A 23,286-nucleotide genomic window follows, 5' to 3' on the forward strand; every position below is an offset into this window, starting at 1 on the left:
ACCTATATTGGGCAGCAACGATCTAGGAAGATACTGAAAGGCATCATCTCATACTGCGCAGGAGATGGCAATGGTAAACCCCTCCTATATTCTACCAAAGACAACCACTGGGCTCTGTGGTCACCAGGAGTTGAAATTGACTTGATGGCACACTTTAACTTTACCACTGTTTTGTACAACAAAACAACAATGTGAAAGATCTGAAATGTAGTACATAAAAACAAAACAACAGATCCTGATAATATAACCAAAACCAACAAAAAACCCCACCCCCTAAATATGTGAATATAAAGACACATTTCTTCACCCAGACTTTTAACTGATATTGTTTTGATTGTTTTAATGTTGTTTTTAGAACATTGTTTTAAAATTTTAAATTGTTTTAAATTTCTTGCTTTTAAATTTTTTGTTTTTGTTTTTAATTAATGTTTTACTTTTAATCTTGTTGTAAACTGCCCAGAGAAGTAAGTTTTGGGTGGTGTAAAAATATGATAAATAAATAATAAATAAGATGTAATTACCAAACATTTATAACAATACATATATACAAACAATAGAACAATAATATCGAAAACTATGAGACTACAACAGCTTTCTGGTATTATACGCTGTTTCAATGTGTCTTTTTCAAATGTCCAATAAGTTCAATTAATCTTCAATAAGTTTCAGCAATGGTGTCTTGCTATTGTTTTTCTGTTGGACTATGAGTATTTCTCAGACGGAATCCATCAGTTGTTTCCCTTTATCTGTCCATTCTGTCTCCTCAAAGGTTCCCAACAAGCTCACAATCTAAAAAAGAAACACTGGAGCGATGTGTGCTGGGGATAGACAGCGCCAGTTGCTCTCCACCTGCTCAATAAAGAGAATCGCCACTTTTAAAAGGTGCCTCTTCGCTCAGTTACCAAGCAGACGCTTTCATTGAGCTATCCGCCATGACTATTATCCAAGGGCTCCTTCCTGGTTAATCGAAGGCAGTGCAGATCTCATCAGGGTATATGTGAAGTTTAAGGCTTTTAAACAACAAAAAATTGTATCACGTTGTACTTACTTGCATAGAACCTAATTTGCAATTCATTGTGAAGTAAAAAAAGTCTAGTGAGCTCCATTGAACACAGTAAGATATCTGAGTAAATATAGGATTGCTCTTAATACAGTATATCAAACGTGCATACTTGGAAGCAGGATAACATTTCTTACACCTGACGATCTGGTCCACGAAAACCTTCGCCACAACAAACTTGTTAGTCTTTAAGGCGCCACACGACTCTTTGTTGGCTCTAGTCAAAACAAAACAACACGTGGCATTACAGACTAGGGAAGGTAGGCAATATTGTTTTTTTGAAAAGTAAGTCTCGGGTATAATAATACTCTTCAGATTCATCTGAAGTTAACAGTTTAATTCTAAGCATGTTTACTCATAAGTAAGCCAACTGAGTCCAATAGTGCTGACTTCCAGGAAAGCATGCATTAGATGCCTTGGAAAATCACGGAACTGATCTAAATGCCCCCAACCTAATCAACTTAGATCTAGCACGGCCAAGCGGCAGCCACAAGGCATGGCGGGAGTTGAAGTCCCAATCGTACTCGTTTCCTGCGCTTGCCGAGTTGTCACGCCCATTGAACCACAATTCCCGTAGGCACCTTCGCTGTCGCGGGGCAGAGGAAAATGATTATATCCGGGTGATAGGAGGCTAAATTCTCCACCCCCTCCCTCTTTCGGCGGCTGCCTGATGCTGCCGTATTGTCAGGGAGGGGGAGAAACCACTGTTACTTGAGGAGGGGGGAGTTCCGTCTTTCACCCCCTTCCGCGCGGGAAACAATGGAACGGTCAGCGCCTGGTGGGAATGGGAAATAGTGCGGAAGCCTCACCTCGGCAGTCTACCGTCCATCAGTTTCCCCTCCTGCATCTTTGGTCTTTACCTCTGCTAAAGCCCTAGGGCCTTTCCCTACCCGTCTCCCAGATTTTAAGCTGTTATTTTCTAGGTCGCTATCAGTTTTAACCCTTAAGATCATCCCCTGTTCTTCTTAACGCTGCTTCTTTCTCCTTTGGAACTCTCTGCTTCTTGATTGCTTGCTAGAAGCCTGGGAAGGGGAAAGTAATCGCCGTCGAGATTTGCAGTGTCGTCTCTCCTGTTCCCACGAGTCGGACAGTTTTCCTATTGCAGTGAAATCAGCTCTCCTTCCTCTGTTCGCTCACTCCGCTGTGGTGAGTAGTGATGTTGTCACCTCACTCCTCCTCCTCCCTTCCGGTAACTAAATGGAATGGTGAAGACCGAAGAAGCCCCAGCTTTTAACTGCGAAAATGTGGCAAAGCATTGGCCTGACACTGTTGGTAATTGTGGCCACGCTGGCTTGCGTGCTGCTCTTCATGCTTTGCGGTGAGTATGCCCATCTTCAAGATCCGAAGTGTTTGTCTGCTGATCTGAGACTGATAGATAGATAGATAGATATGAAAAATCAGTTTTGATCTTCGAGATGGTTTTAAGTTTTTTGTATTTTATTTGCCCGTTGGACCTCTGCACTAGCTGTTAGGGAGAAATGCTCAGACTGGTCCATAAATGGATTCATTTTAAACCTGATGTTTTTAAAGTGACTTGGAGAGGGGTAAGGCTCTTGACTTTGTGATAATGTGTTTTGTGTGATGGAGGAATATTATCAAATTCTTCATGTTCAGTAGAGAGCAAAATCTAAACACCTATTAAAAGGTCACTATTGGGGACTATACTGAAAAACTGGCACTATTCTGTGAAAGCTTGAACAGACTCAGTTAACCCCTCTGTCCATTTCTTAATTACTGAGGCAGGGTTAATAAGTTTTAAAATATTTGCAAAAGAGCTTTCGCTTTGCTTAGACTAATTTGTAATTTGTAATATATGCATTGAGGATTATGCCTCTTTTCCCAGACTGGTCATTTGATCATAAAGGTAAAGTGTGCCATCAAGTCGATTTCGACTCCTGGCACCCACAGAGCCCTGTGGTTTTCTTTGGTTGAATACAGGAGGGGTTTACCATTGCCGCCTCCCACGCAGTATGAGATGATGCCTTTCAGCATCTTCCTATATTGCTGCTGCCTGATATAGTTGTTTCCGATAGTCTGGGAAACATACCAGCGGGGATTCTAACCGGCAACCTTCTGCTTGTTATTCAAGCATTTCCCTGCTGCGCCACTTAAGATGACTCTATTTGGTCATACCAGTTGTGAAATAAAGGAAAAGAACCCATAAAATGCCACCAGAGTTGTCTATTTGGATTTCTTTTCAAAGGACCAGGGCCTGATGCTGATCAGAAGGCTTGTGGGTGTGTATAACTATAACTTTCAGTCCTGCGGTAATAAGGAACTGCTATTCTCAGTTGTCCTCTTCCTTTATTTTACACTAGTACCTCCAATAATGTGGGAGGTCCTATACTGCCCCAGTGTGCCAATGTGCCATATGATTATTTAAACCTTAGAGTCTTGGGCTGCAGACGGATGAGTTTTTTTGGTTTGTGTTTTTAGAGACTGAAGGTGCTGTGTGACATTTACCATTGCTCAATGATGTATGCACTCATTTGTTTTGATCTGATATTACCTCTAGTTGTACAAGTTTTGCAGACTTTATGAAGCACTATAAAACCTGTTTGACTAGGATGATAGTGGGGTGAGTGTGTATTTCACGGGCAATGATGCTCTTATCAGAGCACCTTTAGTGTTCTAAAAAGTATTATTCTTTGTCTCCAACATTATTCTGCAGATAACTTGAGGACATGGTGCCATTTAGACTCAAAAGATGTTCCCTAGAAATAATTGCGTGGGAAAATAGTGGCTGTGCCATTGATGTAGAAAAATAACTCACAATGGTGTTCTTTTACTTCACTAAGTTATAGGCTTTGCCTGTATAATTTCTTTTCCCTAGTCCCTCTCCCCTTCCTCCTCCTCCTCTTCCTTCTTTTTAAAGTCATCTAAGATAACCAATACAGCCAACTTCCTTTTTCTTTTTAACATGGTGACTCTTACCTATCGCCCCCCCACCCGCACTCCACATGTGCTGTGAATTTGCCTTGTCATCATATAGTTACAAAGGGGTATTGTCTGTGCTTTGAGTGACTGCCATCTTGAACCAACATGGCAGGTCAGGGGGGAAAAATCCCCATCAGGGGCCTCTGTCCCCCCTCCCATGTGCTGTCAATTTGATTTTTACTCTACTGTTATTGCAAGAGTTATAGAGGGGTGTTTTCTAAAATTTGAGTGGCTACCATCTTGAAACAAAATGGCAGATTGGCAAAAAAGATTACCCCTGTCAGGATCCCCTGGGACCCTCTCTTGTGTGTTGTGAATTTGGTTTGTGGTCAGACTGCAAGTTATAAAGTTATTAGAGTGGATCTCACACAGACACGGTGATCTCGCAAGCCTTCTTTCCTATGAAACATAGGCTAAAAATGCAACAGGCAAAGTTAGCTGGCGAGCTGTGGGATTTCCCTGCGGTACTAGCAGGTTTCATAGCATTAAGAAGGGAACCTGTGGTTTTCCGAATCCATTTTCAAATGCTCGTCCAAGGAACCTTGAGTTCCTCAGGACCTTATCAGAGGTTTCTCAGTGAGAAGCTCAGTAATGGAGGCAAATTTTTTTGGAAGATATAGGAGCTATTCTGACAATCAGTGGAAAGCGGGCTAAGGGTGCTTAGCCCGCTTTCCACCTATCGTGAGACTCACTGGGCTTGCAGCTGAGCCTGGTTGAGTCAAAGCGGGTCACCCGCTTTTGTAGCCTTCCCCTAAGCCTGGGTTAGCGGAGCGAGTGCCCCGCTAACCCGGGCTTCCCGATTGTGTGTCGCTGCAGTGCGGCTCCGCGCTGCGGCTACTCACGAGTAGACCCCCAGAGGGGAGGCGAAAAGCCGGCTCCGGGGGTTTCCCCAGCATACTGGGGCTTCCGGGGGCCACATGGCCCCCGAACTCCCCAGCCCCCGCCGGCTCCATCATGGGGCCGACAATCGTGTGGGCGGCCGATCTGGCCACCCAGGGCTCCCACCCTGCATAGCCCGCTCTCCCCACTTAGCTTCACAAACCTGGCCCGGCTCATATTGTTCTCTGTTAGCAACTCTCCTCTGGCCCCAGAAGGTACACCTCTACAGGTTTTAGGGTGCCCTCTCAGTCTCTGAGAGAAACAGGGAAACCCAACAGAAAGCCTGAATGGCTCCTTACATGAACGAAAAGTGCAAACACAGCCCAGGATTGCTTGCAGGCTAGGGCTGGCAAATTGAAACCCCTGGATTTGGAGGAGGCAATTTTTACTGGAACTTCTCTGGGATCCAGAAAGTGTCAGGAAAGTATCCCTTCCCAACAATGATTGTTCTGAGGCTTGTGCTGAGAGCTGCCAAATCAGCCTGTGGCTGGTCCTAGTGGGAGCTAGTCAGTGGCACTGCATTCCCCGCCTTGATGATGGTGTGTGGCAGTACTTTGGTGAGTCTCTTGGTGATCGCTACTGCTACCCCATCCCCACAATTAATAATTATGTCAAAACATCTGGTTAATTAAAGCAGCCTTCAAAAGCTGGGCCTGCATGACTACATCGCAGTGTGCGTTTGTGTTCTCATGCCAACATCCACAGTTCCCTATATTATTAATGGGAGCTGCTGTGAACATAAAACTACAAACCTCTCTCCCTTGGCACATTTAGAACTTGTAGCTAGGAGAGCAGAAATGATCTCCTGAATGAGCATGTAGGCATATAAAGTACTGCTGAAATCTTGAAAGGTGTTTTTTCAGGCACTCTTCAAAGGAAAGGTGCATTTAAGTTTTCTAAATATTTTGTACCTTCAGTTTTTTGACCTTCTATTCCTGACCATGTTATTTGCCCAGCTCTACAGTCTGGTACAGATCATGGTTTAAAGACTGGTATTTTATCCTTTCTCTCTCTGTCAGGGATTCCACTCCTTGATTCTATGCATTGCTAGAACCATGGATTGCCATTATACCTGACTTAGTGCTAACTATGGTTAACTCTAACCAGGATTATCTCCTAATCATGGTTTAAAGTTTATTTGCAAATCATGGTTTTGGACAATCCCAACTAGTGCTAACTCTGATTCAACCACAGTGGCAAACTCTGGTTACAGCAAATGATGCAACAGAGTGGGGAATCTGTGTGAGGAGGGAGAGGGCAATGAGGAAGTGAACAAGCCTGGCCTCCAAATCATGGGATGAAGATTTAGTAATGTGATGACTGATGAGCTTATATCTGTGTTGCATTGTCTGTCATTCAATCCCTTGAATTACTCGGAGTGAATTTGTTGTCCACACTATTGAGTGTGAACTGTGGTTGTAGTTTGACAGCTGCCAAATGGTCCTTTCCACTTTTCCCTCAAAGGAGGAGTGCTCATTAAAGGTAAAGTGTGCTGTCGAGTCAGTGTCAACTCCTGGCACCCACAGAGCCCTGTGATTGTCTTTGGTAGAATACAGGAGGGGTTTACCATTCCCTCCTCCCACGCAGTATGAGATGATGCCTTTCAGCATCTTCCTATATTGCTGCTGCCCGATACAGGTGTTCCCCATAGTCTGGGGAACATACCAGTGGGAGTTCAAACCGGCAACCTCTGGCTTGCTAGTCAAGGCATTTCCCCACTGTGCTACTAGGTGGCTCACAGAGGGCTTTAGGGATGGCTTAATTGCTTAAAAGTTACAGAGCAAATGTCCTATCAACAAGGAGGGATTATCATGCTAGAAAACTGAAGTGTGTTTGTGCAATCTCAGTGATTTACATAAAGCTAAAGGTTTAGTCCCTTTATTGAAACTTGGGGATACTAATATTGCCAGGCGGCATTCTCTTCTCCATACCAGCCCCAGGGCTGGATGAGTGTATTGTTGCAGAGTTTGACCTCATCCCAGGTGGTCAGACTCCATAGTAAAGTCAGTGCTGGTCTACCAGTAAGGGCTGTGCGATTCTGGAGCCTGGAGGGCATGCAGTCTGACTGAATGTTTGTTTCTTGGGAAGGGCCCGAGACTTGCATATGCTTTCATATTCATTTCTTGGGCTCCTTCCCAAGCAACAGACTCATGCTAGACTCATGCCCTCCAGAAATGAATAGTCCTTACTGGTAGATGAGCACTGACTTTACTATGGAGTCTGACCACCTGGAATAGGGCCAAGCTCTGCAACAATACATTCTTCTAGCCCTGGGGCTGGTATGGAGAAGAGAATGCCCCCACCCCTGGCAATATTGGTCAGTCATCCCCAAGTTTCAGTAAAGCGACTAAACTGACAACTTTATGGAAATCACTGAGATGGCAGAAACTCACTTCAGTTTTCTAGCAGGATAAAGATAGGTTTGCAGGAGGCTGAGGAAGTGGCTCTTTGCCTTCCCCGAATGCCGAGCTGGCTACTCCCAGGGCAGTGATCATGAAGTTATAGTGAGTTTAAATGAAACTGCTTCTCTGTTGGTTGGGGCGTTAAATACAAGAACTGAAAGAGAGAGATTGTATTGGAACCTAGAGCATTTCACACACACAATTTCTGAAAACTTTTTTCAGGAGTTATTTTTTTACAAGTGAAAAGTAGGTAAACTTCTCTACCACATGATCATTAGAGCTCTTCTCGCAATCTGTGAGAGGAACTCCGGGGTGGTCTGCAGGGAAGGAGGGTTTAACTTACCTTCCCTGCAGACAATTGTCATGGCTTCCCTGGGCAGGCGGATGACCGGAGGCTGGCCCGGCAGCTCCCGGGGTTGGGGTGCCAGGATGCACCACCGCATGCCGCCCCGCCCCCTGGAGCCCCAATAATGCACCGCGAGTGTGCAGTGTGTTACTGGGATCCTCCCACCCCCGAGTGTGTCAGCCGTGGCTGCAAGCAGCCACCGTTGACACATGATTAGAAAAATGAAGTTAAGGGAGCGCTTAACCTCATTTAGCAGGGAGGCTACTTAGGTGGGTTTGCTGGCGTGTAGCCACTGGGATTGGGCGTGATCCCGGCGGTTTACTCGAGCATGCAAAAGCGTGCTGGGCTTCCTTAGCTCGGTTTTGCACACTTGCGTGAAGCCTCGCTGATTGGAATTTGGTAGAGCTGGTAGGAAACCGGATTGAATTGCTCTGTATACCAGATCAGCCTATCTTGTCTATTAACTTTCTGCGGCCCCCACTTTTCTCACCCTGGTCAATTCATTTATCAGTCATAGGCTGAAATACATGCATTTATGAACCTCGGGTTCAAAGCCTATGGTTCACAAACCAGTTAAACTTGAACAAACTGATTTAAGCCAGTTTAGTTCAGTTTAATTTTGAAAGGAATAAATGACCTTAAATCCAGGTCCTTTAGCTTAACCCCTTTGTATGTTGTGGGTTCTGAACTGTAGCACGTTCTTAAAGCAATGCTGTCTCTTAAATACTGATGGGCATAATTTTTCATGCTTGCCCTTCAAGTCCTATTAACAGTTCGACTATAAGCTGTAACTCAGGCTAGCCCTTGTCAATATTTGAGGGGGGGTTTCAGTGTGAGAGTGGGCCTATCTTGCTTCCTGTGCTGATCCCCATTTGAGTGTCCCATAATTCAGAACATAGTGGCAGCATCATGTTAAAAGGAGATCAGTATCCATGTTTTTTAACATTCAGTTCAGTATATTGAATGTCCTTGTTACCTGAACTGCAATGGATTTGGGGAATGAGGACGGGATTGGAGGATCAGAGAGTGTTTTAGGGGCCTATGTTTGTGTGTAAGTAGTGGCAGGAAAATATGCAGTGCATGGAACAGAAAGATCATAGCATTGAATGTTGGACTTCTCTTTCCTTTGTAACATATAGTGGTACTTAAAGTGTTAATGTGGTGTGGCATCACTGTACTTGGGATTTCTCTGAGCCCACTCAACTTCGTTGACTGCTACTTGTGGAAGCAAAGAAACTCTCAGTGCAACATAGACATCGCATCACACTTTGAGAATCACGGCATGCGAGGGGGCAGTGAGAATAAAAGGCTTCTGATTTTGGTGGCAACCCCACACTTAGTTCTGGCCTCACTGTGGTAAATTGGGCCACTCGCCATCTCAGCCTAACGTACCACAAGGTTCACTGCCTTGGGCATCCTTCTGGGTCAAAGAGTGAGACACTATATTGCTGCCAGGCTAACATGGGATAACTCTTATGTAGATTGCTTGAGTTCCTTGAATGACTAGGATATTAATGTGATTAAAAACAAATACTGTTGAATCATCAGCTGTTAATCTAGCGCTGCTTGCTCTACTAGTCCAAGACTGCACAAAGTGATCACATCCGTGAACTGGTGTTTCATAAGAACAGCCCTGCTGGATCAGACACAAGGCCCATCTAGTCCAGCATCCTGTTTCACACGGTGGCCCACCAGATGCCTCTGGGGAGCCCACAGGCAAGAGTCCTCTCTCCTGCTGTTGCTCCCCTGCAACTGATATTGAGAGGCATTGTGCCTCTGAGGCTGGAGATGGCCCACAGCCATCAGACTAGTAGCCATTGATAGACCTCTCCACCATGAATCTGTCTAAACCCCTTTTAAAACCATCCAAGCTGGTGGCCATCGCCACATCCCATGGCAAGGAATTCGATTGATTAATTATGCGCTGTGTGAAAAAGTACTTCCGCTTGTCGGTCCTAAATTTCCCAACCTTCAGTTTCATGGGATGACCCCTGGTTCTAGTATTGTGAGTTCTAGTGTTGTGAGAGAGGGAGAAAAATTTCTCTCTGTCTACCCTCTCCACTCCATGCATAATTTTATACGATCATGTCTCCCCTTAGTTGCCTCTTTGCCAAGGTAAAGAGCCCCAGATGCTGTAGCCTAGCCTCATAAGGAAGGTGCTCCAGGCCCCTGATGATTTTGGTTGCCCTCTTCTGCATCTTTTCCAGTTCTACAATATTTTTCTTAAGATATGGTGACCAAAGCTGTACACTGTACTCCAGATGTGGCCGCACCATAGATTTGTATAAGGGCATTATAATATTAGCATTTTTATTTTCACTTTCCCTCCTAATGATTCCTAGCATGGAATTAGCTTTTTTCACAGCTGCCGCACACTGAGGCAACACTTTCAAAGAGCTGTCCACCACAACCCCAAGATCTCTTTCCTGGTTAGTCACCAACAGCTCAGATCCCATCAGCGTATATGTGAAGTTGTTGTTTTTTGCGCCGATGTGCATCACTTTACACTTGCTTACATTGAACCACTTGCTTACATTGCCATTTTGTTGCCCACTCCCCCAGTTTGGAGAGATCTTTTTGGAGTTCCTCACAATCCATTGTGGATTTCACTACCCTAAATAGTTTAGTGTCATCTGCAAATTTGGCCACTTCACTGATCACCCCAACTTCTAGATAGTTTATGAACAAGTTAAAGAGCACTGGTCCCAGTACCGATCCCTGGGGGACCCCACTTCCTACTTACCTACCTCCATTGTGAAAACTGTCAGTTTATTCCTGCTCTCTGTTTCCTGTCCTTCAACCACTTACCAATCCACACATGAACCTGTCCCCTTATTCCATGATTGCTAAGTTTACTCAAGAGCCTTTGGTGGGGAACTTTTTCAAAAGCTTTTTGGAAGTCCAAGTATACTATGTCAACTGGATCACCTTTATCCATATGCCTGTTGACACTCTCAAAGAACTCCAAAAGGTTAGTGAGGCAAGACTTTCCCTTGCAGAAGCCATGCTGGTTCTCCTTCAACAAGGTCTGTTCTTCTATATGCTTAATAATTTTGTCCTTAAGTATGCTTTCCATCAATTTACCCAGCACTGAAGTTTAGCTGACTGGCCTGTAATTTCCTGGATCCTCCCTGGATCCCTTCTTGAAAATTGGAGTCACATTGACTGCTTTCCAGTCCTCTGGTACAGAGCCTATTTGTATGGACAAGTTATATATTTTTGCTAGGAGATCGGCAATTTCACATTTGAGTTCCTTCAGAACTCTTGGGTGGATGCCATCTGGCCCTGGCGATTTGTTAATTTTTAGCTTTTCAAGACAGTTTAGAACATCTTCCCTCATCACCTCAACTTGGTCCAGTTCCTCAGCTGCTAAACCTGAAAAGCTCAATTCTGGAGAGGGTATATGGTCAGTATGCTCTACCAAGAAGACAGATGCAAAGAACTCATTCAGCTTCTCTCCAATCTCCTTATCCTCCTCAACAATCCCTTTCACACCCTCATCATCTAAGGGTCCAGCCACCTCCCTGGCAGGTTTTCAACTTCTATTTAAAGAAGTGTTTGTTATTCCCTTTGACACTTGTAGCTATATGCTTCTCAAACTCTCTTTGCCTCCCTTATGGTGTCCTTGCATTTCTTTTGCCAGAGTTAATGCTCCTTCCTTTCTCTTCATTTGGGCAGGACTTTCATTTTCTGAAGGAGGTCTTCCCTTTTATAGCTTCCCTGACTCTACTTGTTTGCCACGCTGGCATCCTCCTGAACTTGGTGGTACCTTTCCTCCTTCTTGGTATACATTCCAACTGTGCTTCTAGTGCCACTGCCTGTCTGGGTAAACAGTAGTGAGCTAGATGGACCAATGGTCTGACTCAGTATATGTCAGGTTCCTATGTTCCTATGTACTGTGGTTTTAAATAGGTTCCATGCTTTCTGGAATGATTTGACCCTCCTGACTTTCCCTTTCAACTTCTTTCTTACCAGTCCCCTCATTTTTGAGAAGTTTCCTCTTCTGAAGTCCAACACATCTGTGTTGGACTTCCTTGACAAATCTCCACTCGCTTATCAGCTAAATTGGATCACACTATGGTCAATGCTACCCAATGGTTCTGCAACTCTGACATCTCGCACCAGGTACTGGACACCACACAGGATTAAATCCAAAGTCGCCATCTCTCTGGTTGGTTCCGTGACTAACTGTTCAAAGGCACAGTCATTTAGCACATCTAGAAATTTGGACTCCTTGTCATTCCCAGCCCCAGCAGACCTAGCTTCTCCTTCCCTTCTTGGTTGTTGTTGGTTTTTTTTGGTGATTTATTTATTTATTTTATATCCTTGCTGTGAAAATGTTGCTACAGGCTTGTTGCTTCCTCCCTCCTCAAGACCAGCAAGCAACTGCCTCTCAACTGCCTTTCTTTTGCCCTACATTCAGTTGTGGAAGACTTGTCCCATCTACTGATAAATGTATTGTAGCCATCAATTATTTGCCTTAATGCAGTTACTAGACTCTAATAATTTCATTAAGGAAATTGTGAAATAACTTGACAGGACACTAAATATTGAAGTAGAAGGACCTAGTAGCCTGAAGATATTTAAATAATAATAATAATAAAAACCTCCAAGCGTGTTCTCTTTCTCTAATATGCTGTGCAGAAGAAAGCTACTTCTGTGTGTTCCTGAGCCTTGCAGATGGAAAAAAATGGAGTCTCGGTTTAGCCCTGCTAGTTCACTGCAGAGCCCGTCTGTGAGTGATGAGAGGATGGCTTCACTCAGTAATATGGGCCTGGGGAGCCATGCTGTGGTAAAGTTGCGTTACCCCGATGAATGGTTCCTTTGCACAGGGTCTCCCTCTTTCCCCCTAGCACTTCTGCCTTTTGTGCCAGCTGTTGGGAGATTCAAATCCAGGTTGGGTTTTAAGGGACAACGTCTATATTCAGTGGAACCCAGTGATTTAAAGTTGTTCCTGAACTGCAGTATTTCAAGCTGTATATTTGTGGGTGGGTTAGGGTTGCATTTTGAATACTTGCCCTCATATACACACACCCAGCATATATAAAAAAAAATAACATGTTGGAGAAAGGCTAGGCTGAACATTTCTCTCTGATGTGTTTCTACCGAACGTCATAAAGTGGCCCCAAGTTCTCATGAGCAGAGTGAAACTCAAATAGCAATTGGCAAGGTTCCAGCTCAACCCTGCAACAACTGTGTTGTGCAGCATGACTGGTGACTTCCTCTGTCTTAACTGCTACATTTTGGGTGCCATATGGCCTAGCAATGCCATTGTGCCAGGAATCCCAAGACCAGCCTCTCTCTGTTGCCCTCAAGTAATAATGCTGGGGTTGCGTAAGTTGAAAACTGATTTCATCTATGTCAGCATTCTTGTGTACTTCTCCTCCTCCACCCATCAATCAAGTCCTGCTGTGACCAAGACTGATACAGCTGTTCATCCTTATATGCTGAAATAAGGTGTGTGTACATCTCCCACTGGCAAGGATTCCTTTAACAGAAAGCAACCGTTTGTACCCCCTGAGGACATTTGGCAGTGACACGACACCCACCTGTTCTTTTTCAAGAAGAGGGGTTTTTTTCCCCTCTACTGCTGTTACGAATAACATGCTCGGAGGCTGTTCTCATGTGCTGGCAAAACTGGGCTAACGAAGCCAAGCCCGGATTTGCTTGCGTGTGAGAGCCGCCAAGATCATGCCCAATCCCGGCAGAGCCTTGGAGGCAACTCCGCCAAGCCAGCCACCCTCTTAAATGGGGTTAAGAGAGGGAGCGCTCTCTTAACCCCGTTCTGCTGACCGTCTGCCAGCCCCAGCTGCTTGCTTGGGAGACTGCGGGCAGGGCAATCGCGCCTGTGCCGGGTGCACACTGGCCCCAGCTCGCTCTGCTGCCCCCGCAGTCTGCAGACTTCAGGAGCTGCAGCTCTTCCAGGTGTTCCTTGCCCCGGCCATGCCATCCAGCAGCAGGATAAAGAGCAGGCAATTCTGTGCCCGGCTCACACCGCCGCTGCCCAGCCGGTGGGTGGCGGCTGCTCAGAGAGGTCCTTCCCCAGGCCCCCACTCACTCGCTCTCCCCTGCTCTGCTGCCCAAGAACATCAAATGGGCACCTTTCAATGGGTCCAACAAGCTCCGCAGGAGCGGGAGGAGGTTCAGCTTCCAACAGGAGGAAAGAGATGTGCTCCCGGCTGTCATCGGTCTAGCCTGCAGCTCCCTCCTGCCCCCATTATTAGGCGGCTTGTCTGGAAGAGTGTAGAGACTGGGAAGAGGGGTTGGGTTCCCTGAGAGGGAATGAAAACAGAGCTCTGCTGAGTCGAAGCCTCCCTTCAGCACCGGCTCCTCCTTTGGGATGCTCCCACCAGGGCAAAGTGCTGCCACCTGCTCAGCTCTAAAAATAGCTGGCTTGTGCAGCCGACACAGATGAAGAGAGTCCTGAGCCCCCTTCCCACTCGGACCCCTCTGAGCAAAGCCAGAGTGCCTGAATCCACCTTAGGTACTGCCAGAACTGCTGGTGCCGTACTGCTGGCTGCCACAGGCCCCAATCTGTCTGCAGTGCTCCCTGATGGCTCGCAGGGACTTTAGGATAAATCTGGCCGATACGTGAATGCATAGCCTCCATTCCAGAGGAGAAGTGAGCTAAAAGCCCCATCTGGAAATGTGCCTGGAGACCCAGGTGTAGGCAAAGGTTGCTCCTTGAGGACCAACCCACCCATCCCCTTTCAGGTGTTTTTTTCCTGTGTCGAGGGAGAGAAGGTGGGGGAAGAGAACAGCATGCTTTGGGGACTGAAAAGATGGGTTATTAGGTTTGTGGGGGAGTTCATTAAAATGAGGGAGGAGGGATCTGGACCCCTGATCATGACCCCCACCCCAGATGTTAAGGAGGCCCCGCACATGCTGCTCCACCCCTAGCCCTGCACACCACTAGGGGCGGCCCTGACTGTGTGGCTCCTGGCCGGTGGCGAGGAGTGTGGTGCGTTATGGGCGTTCCGAGGCCCTCCTGGTCTGACCCCAAATCTCTCGGCTGCCAGTAGCAGCAGGCAAACGTCCAGGATCATCTGCAGGGGAGGTACGCGTTTTAAGGCTTCCTCCTCTGCAGTGTGTTTGTGAGAAAGGGCTCTCAGTCTCAGTGGAACGTTAAAAGCGTTATTCTCAAATGCCTTAAACATTTTATAGAACCTTATGAGGATATGGTATTCACTTCCAAACTATGATGTTACATGGGCTTCTTCAATAGGGAACTGACCCTTAATGATGCGAAATAAGGAACAGTAAAACCACAAAATTAACAGATTTAAACAAAACTGTAGCTGAAATTAATAGCCTTCAGATTGTTCATTTTACTATCATTGTTTTGGCTTTTAGTGAGACTGGCTCTTTGTACAATTGATACTTTGGTGGCTTTGGATTTTAAAATGGCCTGGGTGGATTCCTTTATATTTTAACTGATTTTAAATATGTGACTTTAAAATTAGGAATTTAATTGAGCTTAATATAGCTCCATGTTAAAAAAAAAATTCAAATTGGCATCTTTTCATTGCTTAATTTGATCACTTAAATGATATTTACTACTGGAAGTAAGGGGTTTTGAAAGGGTGTGTGTGTTTGTGTTTAAAGCAACAATTTAAGGCACAATCCAGCCAAACGCTGAGCACCTATAAACTTCCTTCCCCCCACTGGATATACACTGGATCTACATTTTTGTCGATGTAAGGCACACAACCTGTATTCACAAAGTAATGGTGTTTTTTTTTTCTTTTTTGGACCTTCTGTAGGTTGGTATGTTGTCTGGCAGCTGTTCTTATCCAAATTCAAGTTTTTACGAGAGCTGATAGGAGACACGGGATCTCAACAAGGGGATAATGAAATCACTGAGCCAGAAGCTGAGCAGGATGTGCCACCTACTCCACAGAGGAGTAGACCGAAATCGACCCGGCAGCGAAGAGGACCCACTGAAGATGCACCTTAAGGTGGTCCTTGGGACTACTGGACAGTCCTCAAGCAAACTGGCAAATATGTCTGTGATTCAGTGGTCTGGTTCTACTGAAATGCTGAATGAAGAAAACCAAATAACTGTGAATTCCTTTACTCTTGGGATGTAACTATATGCTACATCAAAGATTCAGACAAAAATTGAATGGAGAGCGAGGTGGAACTGGGAAATGGAGGAGGGGTTAACAGAAGGAAAGGCCTCCCACATTTTCTGGGAGTGGAGTTGGCAGGAAATCATGCTGCTGTGTCTGTTCCTTGATGGATAGGTCTAGCTTTTTGCACCAGTGTGAATGTGATAAGCTTTTCAGAATTGAAATGGTTTACTGACAACTTTTACAGGACTGCAACTGATTGCAGCTAGTCTTTTAAGAAATGAAATCTAGCCTTCATTTATAACTTTTAATGTAGAAATATGTGTATTCCTTGGGCCTTAATCTGTGGATGCCATGATGTTCTGCTTCAGAATGGTCTGAGAATGGTTCCTTCTTCCCCACCACTCACGGGAGAAAATCAGCGTTAGGCTCACATGAAGGCTTTCATGACTTCATTAAACATAACTGAAGAATGAAACTGGGCATTTTGGTTTCACTGCATGAGTTTTCAGGTTTAAAAAAAAACACCCCAAACCTGAACATCTTGCCAGAGGGGTGTGTGTGTGTCTCTGTCTCTCATCAAGGCCTTTCTGTTTTCTGAAAACAGGGGAAAGGAGCATCTGTTACAAACACTTATTCTATGAAATGTTTTGAAAAGGAACTTAAACGTAAATAGTTGACTTTTACAATGGAACCCCCCCCCCTTTTTTTTGCATTCTTTGCACCAAAGTAATTGAAACTAGTTACATTGTTCTGACAAAGCTCTGAGGACAGCTTTAGTGATAATTATTGCTGAACGGTGTGACTGGGACCTTGTTTTTGGTGTTCCTAGTTTAACCGTCAGTTTAGCAAGTACTTTGACTTTGCCTTCTGGTGAACAGCAATCTCAGCTTGCTTTATGCTTCAAGCAGTACGAAGGTAGCATCCAACTAGCGACAGAAACTGTAATGGAAGACACTGACTTTGAACTGGTAGCTAAGAAATAGTGAGCTTCGAGCAGTACGGAAGGTAGCATCCAACTAGCGACAGAAACTGTAATGGAAGACACTGACTTTGAACTGGTAGCTAAGAAATAGTGATGATGCCTCAAGGATAATTGTGGCCGACTTTTCTTTGAACTCCAGGATGCATCTTGTTGAGTTGTGTGTGTGCATATTTCCTAGTTCAGCTCCCTGCCTAGCAGCTCTGCTCCATGAGCACTACGGAAAGGTGTCTTAATGCTTCATAGCAGATAAAAGGAAGCCCTCCGTCCTGAAGACTAAAACTGTACACTAACTCTTGTGAACTGCAACTTGGTGACCTTCAGAGTGTTGCATACGGGTTGTAAACCACCCCCTCTCCCTTTTTCTAGTTATTTGTGAACGGTTTGCAAAGTCTAACTGGGGGATTTGAAGATGACAGTATTTACGATTCATCTATAGCTTATGTTCCACCCCCTTTAGCATTCAAATAGACAGCAGCTGCCCTAATCTTTCCTCGGTATTCTGCGTTAATATATACTGGCACATATAGTGAAGATGGCACTTGGGGTCTTTCATTTATTGCACAGCAACAAATGTGGGCTTCTGCACCTAAAAAGCAATGTGTGAAGCAGCCTTTTGTCTCCCGATTTGAAGATGTTACACTCAAAATTCTCAGTATATTGATACAATTCCTGTTACTGGCTTCTTACATGCAGAGATGGTGGTAGAAAGAAATACTTGAAATTAAACAATGACAGTTGTTTTCGGTCTAGTATGCTTTGTCTAACTCATTTATTTCTCTTTCCCTCTCCCCATAGATTTGCCTTATAGGATTGCTGTAATGACAGTCTGCTTGACAATGTTGGGTTGTTGGAGGTGTTTTATGCAATTCTAAACTCTGTTGGCGGCAATCTGTGCCCAGTGGCAAACCCCTCCCTCTCACTGAGTTGCTCCTGTTGATTGTTGAGGTGCTGATCCCATCTGTTAATACTCTAACTTCTCTTCTTCTTAGACATTCTAGAAAGGTTTTATACAGTATGTAGGGAAGATATATATTATCCTATTAATGAAATATACATTGGTTAGAAGTACAACTGTGTGAGCATCTGCTGCTACCAAATATTTGTATAGTTAGAGAGCTATTTTTAATTACCTGTCCCTCTGAAGGAAGGAATGAAGAACCCTCAGGCCTGTTTCAAGAGCTGTGGTGATGGAAAAATATGAAATTGCAGTATTACAGAGATGTAATGAGGTAACTTTCAGAGCAAACACGATAACTTGAGGATCATTTTAATGAGGACTTATGGGGAGCCTAAGTGGACTTCTTGAGTGTGGCAGCTTTCCTTGGTGTTGCATTCAGTAATAGGGATAGGGGGCTCTGGGGAGGCTTGTTTACTCACGGCCCTTTTGACCAAGCTGGTTTCTTGGTTCAAATAACTCTTTCTTGAAAGGAAAACCTGAACACATTTCTTCCTAATATGGAAGAGGGAAAAGCTAATACTGTTTTATGAATAATCTTGCTGCTGTAACTAAAATTACAAAGATACTGCATCTGCTAATAACACAGCACACTGATAGCTATGTTTTGCATTTTGCATGTTTGGTCCAGCACCAAGAGGTTTCTGTACTGAGTGGACCCCAAACAGTCACAGTTTGAGAATTCTCTCTCCCCCGCCCCGCACTAATATTTGGTCACTGTGGAAGGTTTGTAACTCTAGCCAAATGTTAAATTCAAATCCTTGTTCTGTTCAGAGACCATACATTAGCCTCGATGACATTCAGAACTATTGTAAGGGCCAACTAGAAGATCCCTAAGCCCTTCTTCTTCTGCAGGAGGCCCCACCCTAGAACTGGAAGGATCCCATTTGAGGGTACTTTCCAGCAGGCTTATGAGATCACCCAGCATTCTGTGTGTGTGTCTGTCCATGTGTGTCCCCCCCCTCCCCCAATCAACTTCGCAACGCCTGGACCAATATGAACCAAATCGTGTACAGTTGTAGGGACACCTCAATGGCGTAGTTTGTGATGATGTCATCCATCCTGATCCAAGACAGATGTGTAAACTTTTGAGGTGTAAGTGGACTAACTTGTGAACCACTTAACCGATATGAACTAAATTGCTACAACTGTAGGGACACATAGGGACACCTCAACGGCAAAGATTGTGATGATGTCATCCACCCCAATTCAAGATGGCAGACATGTAAGCTTTTGAGGTACAAGTGCACTAACTTGAGGACTGTCTAACCAATTTGAACCAAATTTGGAATAGCTGTAGTGAGTGACACACAGAGACACCTCAATGGTGCAGTTTGTAATGATGACATCCACCCCAATCCAAGATGGTGGATGCATGAACATTTGAGATCTAACTTGTGGACCTCAATTTGCACCAAATTTAGTCCAGGTGTAGAGACAATGAAAGGAAAGTAGGCTGATTAGTTCTTACTAAAACAACTTGTTCTTTCTTACCAAAGAATTCAGGAGTGGAGGGGCATGTGACACCATTGCCTTTCAGCTGGATCATGCCTTGGGAGCTGCAGCTTAAATGGTAGTGTGCGCTGTCGAGTTGGTGTTGACTCCTGGCGACCACAGAGCCCTGTGGTTATCTTTGGTAGAATACAGGAGAGGTTTACCATTGCCATCTCTTGTGTAGTATGAATTGATGCCTTTCAGCATCTTCCTATATTGCTGCTGCCTGATATAGGTGTTTCCTGTAGTCTGGGAAACATACCAGCAGGGATTTGAACCAGCAACCTCTGGCTTGCTAATCAAGTCATTTCCCCGCTGCACCATTAGGTGGCTCGCAGCAATAATTTAAGGCCTCTTCCTTTCCCCTCCTGGAGCTTACAGAAATGGTATCGGGGGGTTGTTGGAGGCCATTCGGCTTAGTTGTTGGAGGCCATTTGGCTTCCCTTGTGCCAAATTGAAGTTTGTTTTTTCCAAGTGACAGCATGAAGCAAGTCCAAACAGTTTCTCCTCAACACAAATAATCTGCCTGCAGAAATGTGGCTGCTCATCCATTTGTACCTATGTGCCACCGTTTTAATTTGAGAAGTGGAACAGCCGAAGTAATTTTATTATTTTTATTATCTTTATGAATAATAATTTGCCCAAAGAGTTGCGTTACTCACCCCATGTTAAATGACTGGCTCTTTTTTTTTTTTTTTTAACTGAAAAAGCCCTGTTTGGAATTGGACCAATCATGTAATGTAAGAACACATAGCAACAAAGCACAGAAGTTCCTTAGATACACATAATATAACTGTATAACAAAGATGCTATATATGTACAGCAGATCTTTCTGCTGATGTTCCAAGCATCTATGAATCTCTTACAGCAAGGATGTACTTCTGTGAACGTTTATGACCTAAGGCCAATACTAATGTGACACAGTTCCTACATGGAAATGGCTTCTGAGCAGGAAATAACATAAAACCTGAGTTTAGACTGTGACATGCAATAATAGCAACGTGTATTTCACTTTGTCCGAATGTAGCTAAAGCTCTGTGTGCAGTCACTACACATGTTGATCTACATGCAGGTTGCATGTTGATCAATGCTTGCATGTAGGAATGATGTGTTTGTGTCACCATAAGTTTCACTTGAACTGCAAGCTGTTTCATTTGGAATTCATTTAAAAAATGAAAAAATAAAACCATGTAGCTGTAATATTGCTGTCAAACATCTCTTCAGATTTTGAAATTACTGACTCTAATATATGTGAGGAGTTGGATTTAAAAAAACAAAAAACCTTTGGGTGTGTGTTTCTGTTAGTGTTGCAAACATTTTTGTGAATATAAGATTTAATTGTTTTACCTAATACTATAGCTACAGACATACATATCACTTCTGATATGAACCGGAAGCATACAGCCATATCTCTTGTATATGAAATAAAGGAGAAAAGGGACATTGCTGAGAATACTAGAACAAGCACGTGATTTGGTTTAAGATTACGTGGACTGTGAGAAGAATGAGGACAGCTATATTGTTGCAAATAGCCCCACCCCCCGCCCATGGATCACATTTTAGATCAGTTGCCTGTAAAATCCATCTATCTTTGCCAAAATGCAACTATCATTCACTTCAGGGAAAGTTGTACTCCTGAAATGCTGGGTGGCATTTAAAGCAGCTTATGGTGCCTAATGTACCCTTGTATATGTTCCAGCTTGAGTCATGCCCCAGCATTGTATGTACTATAGATGACAACTGTAACAAATTTGGCAATCTGTTCTACTTCCATGTTCTTTGGCTTTAAAAACAAACACTATACCTAATGCTTCTCTGTGTTTGTACCCATCATGTTAATGGTATTTTCTTTCCTTAAGCTGACTGCACAATAATGTAAATAAAATGTAAATAACCCAACTTTATATGGGTGCCCAAACTTTTGGTATTTGAATTGTAAGCGCACTTTATTATTTATTTATTTTTGATTGATTCATTCCTTGCCCAATTCTAAAGGCTTAGGGTGGGTAACAAAATTTAAAACTCCCATCTGAACAGGATAAAAGTCAATTGCATTAAGGTATGAAAAGTCCATTGCAGCTGACTGGTAAGTCTGAAGTCTAAATGTCAGCCCAGTAAAAGTACTCCTGTATGTTGTGTATGAGTGTGCAGACATTTGTACACTTGTACAGCATAATGTCTGAACAGAGCTTCTTCACCAGTAGCAATACATGGTGAAAACTGAACACTAATAGGTTGAAGTAGTAAAGAAAACATTACACAACTTTAGTTGACTGTCCTATGACAGTCAGTCAGCTCTTTTCAACAATCTGCTGCTAGTGCAGTGTTTTCTCCAGTTTTTTCTTAAGAAGCAACACTGCAGTAAAACTGAAAATGTTTAATACTAGAATGCTAGCAATCTCTTACACTTATTACTGAAATTACTTAAGAATATGACAAATATTTATATATTGCTTTTCAACAAAAGTTCCCAAAGCGGTTTACATAGATATAAGTTAATTAATTTAATTAACTAAAGCTCAAAATCTAAAAAAGAAACATAAAATAGACACCAGCGACAGCCACTGGAGCAATGCTGTGCTGGGGATGGATAGGGCCAGTTGCTCTCCCGCTGCTAAAAAAAAGAATCACCACTTTAAAAAGGTGCGTCTTTGCAGGAAAGCGGGGGGGGGGGTTTCCAACCTTGGGTAATGCTGATGGATCTTGAGGATTCTATCTTATGATGAAAAGGTTATGATTTATATAGTCTGTTAATATTTCAAAATTGAAACATTAGCTGACTATCAGTTAGGAAGAAGGTGAGAAAACCCTAGGAAACCTATGCATGTTGAGACTTATTGAGCCCAATGAGATTTTCTCTGTCAACATGAACAGCATCAGGGTGTTAATTTTAAAACATAATTCCTCATACAATTGTGGCTTGCTCAATTTGGATATCTTGGGTACTGAATTGAGGGTGTGTGCAGAATTATTTATTTATTTATTTATTTAAACATATTATACCACCTAAAACACAAGTTCTCTGGGCGGTTTACAAAACAATAAACAACCAATAAAAAGATTGACATATTTCAACAATTAAAATTTAAAAAGTTAAAACTATTAAAACACAATTAAACAATATCTAATTAAAAGCCTGGGTGAACAAATGCATCTTGACTGCCCTTTTAAAAGTTGTAAGAGATGGGGAGGCTTTTATTTCAGCAGGAAGTGTGTTCCAGAGCCTCGGATATTACCAGTCTTAATTACGAAGAGAGACCTCCTCCTCCTCCTACTCCTCCTCCTCCTTATTATTATTTTAATAATTTCAATTTCTATACCGCCCTTCCAAAAATGGCTCAAAAATGACTTAAAAGTAGAAGGGGAGTGATTTGAATAAAAAGGAAGGTTATCTCAGTTTTAAGAAACAGCATAGTAAATAGTATGGAAATATGGGGGGGGGTGTACACACACACACACACACACACACCCCTATAGAAATATCACTGTAACAGATGCCACTGATTTAGATGGCCTTTCATTTTGAGGGAAGTTAAAACAACGTTGATAAATATTGCATTTTTATTAAATATTGCATATTTCCTGAGGAGAAGAGGGGAGTCTGTATGTCTCTGCTTCTTAATTTTATCATTTGGCTTCCTTTAGTTAGTGTGACTATATTAGAATTACAATGGAGAAAATATATTTTTCCCTGGCGGCTCACCACAAGGTGGCAGCTCTCAACCAGTTTCAGTAATAGTGTGAGATGCTGATTCTGAAAAGTACTAGGCTTTTTTTAGCCTCAAAATGAGGAAATGTAACAGGACAGTAACACACACACCCACTTTCTTTTTAAACAAAACAGAAAAAGTCCTGTAGTAATAATAGATGTATGATATCTTGGTTTGACTTGGGACAAATGACAGCACTGTGCGAGGGCCTAGACTGTAGGCCTTATGTTTGCTTCAGCCACAAGGCCTTTGGTTATTGGGAACACTGATGAGGCAATTTTCCAGTTCTGTGGTTAAAGGAGCATCTTTCTTGGAGCATGAATGATTTCCCAGCTCTTCTTGCAATAGAGAAGACTACTGCCAAGGATGTGCAAGGATTTTCAAAGCTGTACATACCCTGCTGCCATTCTCTGTTGCACATCTCATTCCTCCCACAACCACCATAT

At 43.5% G+C, this 23,286-nt stretch overlaps 1 protein-coding gene and 1 long non-coding RNA gene across 2 annotated transcripts; one reads left to right on the forward strand and one right to left on the reverse strand.

The window, feature by feature from the left end:
* Positions 1 to 512: 512 nt before the first annotated feature.
* Positions 513 to 2,003, reverse strand: LOC128324446 (uncharacterized). The gene is made up of 2 exons (XR_008306862.1): positions 1,870 to 2,003; positions 513 to 1,277 (listed from the first exon to the last, which is right to left on the reverse strand). It is a non-coding gene; the product is annotated as an uncharacterized LOC128324446 (long non-coding RNA).
* SMIM13 (small integral membrane protein 13) lies at positions 1,743 to 21,048 on the forward strand. The gene is made up of 2 exons (XM_053249013.1): positions 1,743 to 2,378; positions 15,388 to 21,048. Exons 1-2 carry the CDS (start codon positions 2,303 to 2,305, stop codon positions 15,579 to 15,581), a joined length of 270 nt encoding a protein of 89 aa, XP_053104988.1. The 5' UTR covers positions 1,743 to 2,302; the 3' UTR covers positions 15,582 to 21,048.
* The last annotated feature ends 2,238 nt before the right edge of the window (positions 21,049 to 23,286 follow it).

Source organism: Hemicordylus capensis, chromosome 4 (assembly GCF_027244095.1).
Source record: "Hemicordylus capensis ecotype Gifberg chromosome 4, rHemCap1.1.pri, whole genome shotgun sequence".
Taxonomy (NCBI): Eukaryota; Metazoa; Chordata; class Lepidosauria; order Squamata; family Cordylidae; genus Hemicordylus; species Hemicordylus capensis.

Coding starts and splice junctions, on each gene's coding strand:
- SMIM13 (XM_053249013.1), top strand. CDS start 2,303: ATGTGGCAAAGCATTGGCCTGACACTGTTGGTAATTGTGGCCACGCTG. Junction 2,379..15,387: donor GCTGCTCTTCATGCTTTGCG/GTGAGTATGCCC, acceptor GACCTTCTGTAG/GTTGGTATGTTGTCTGGCAG.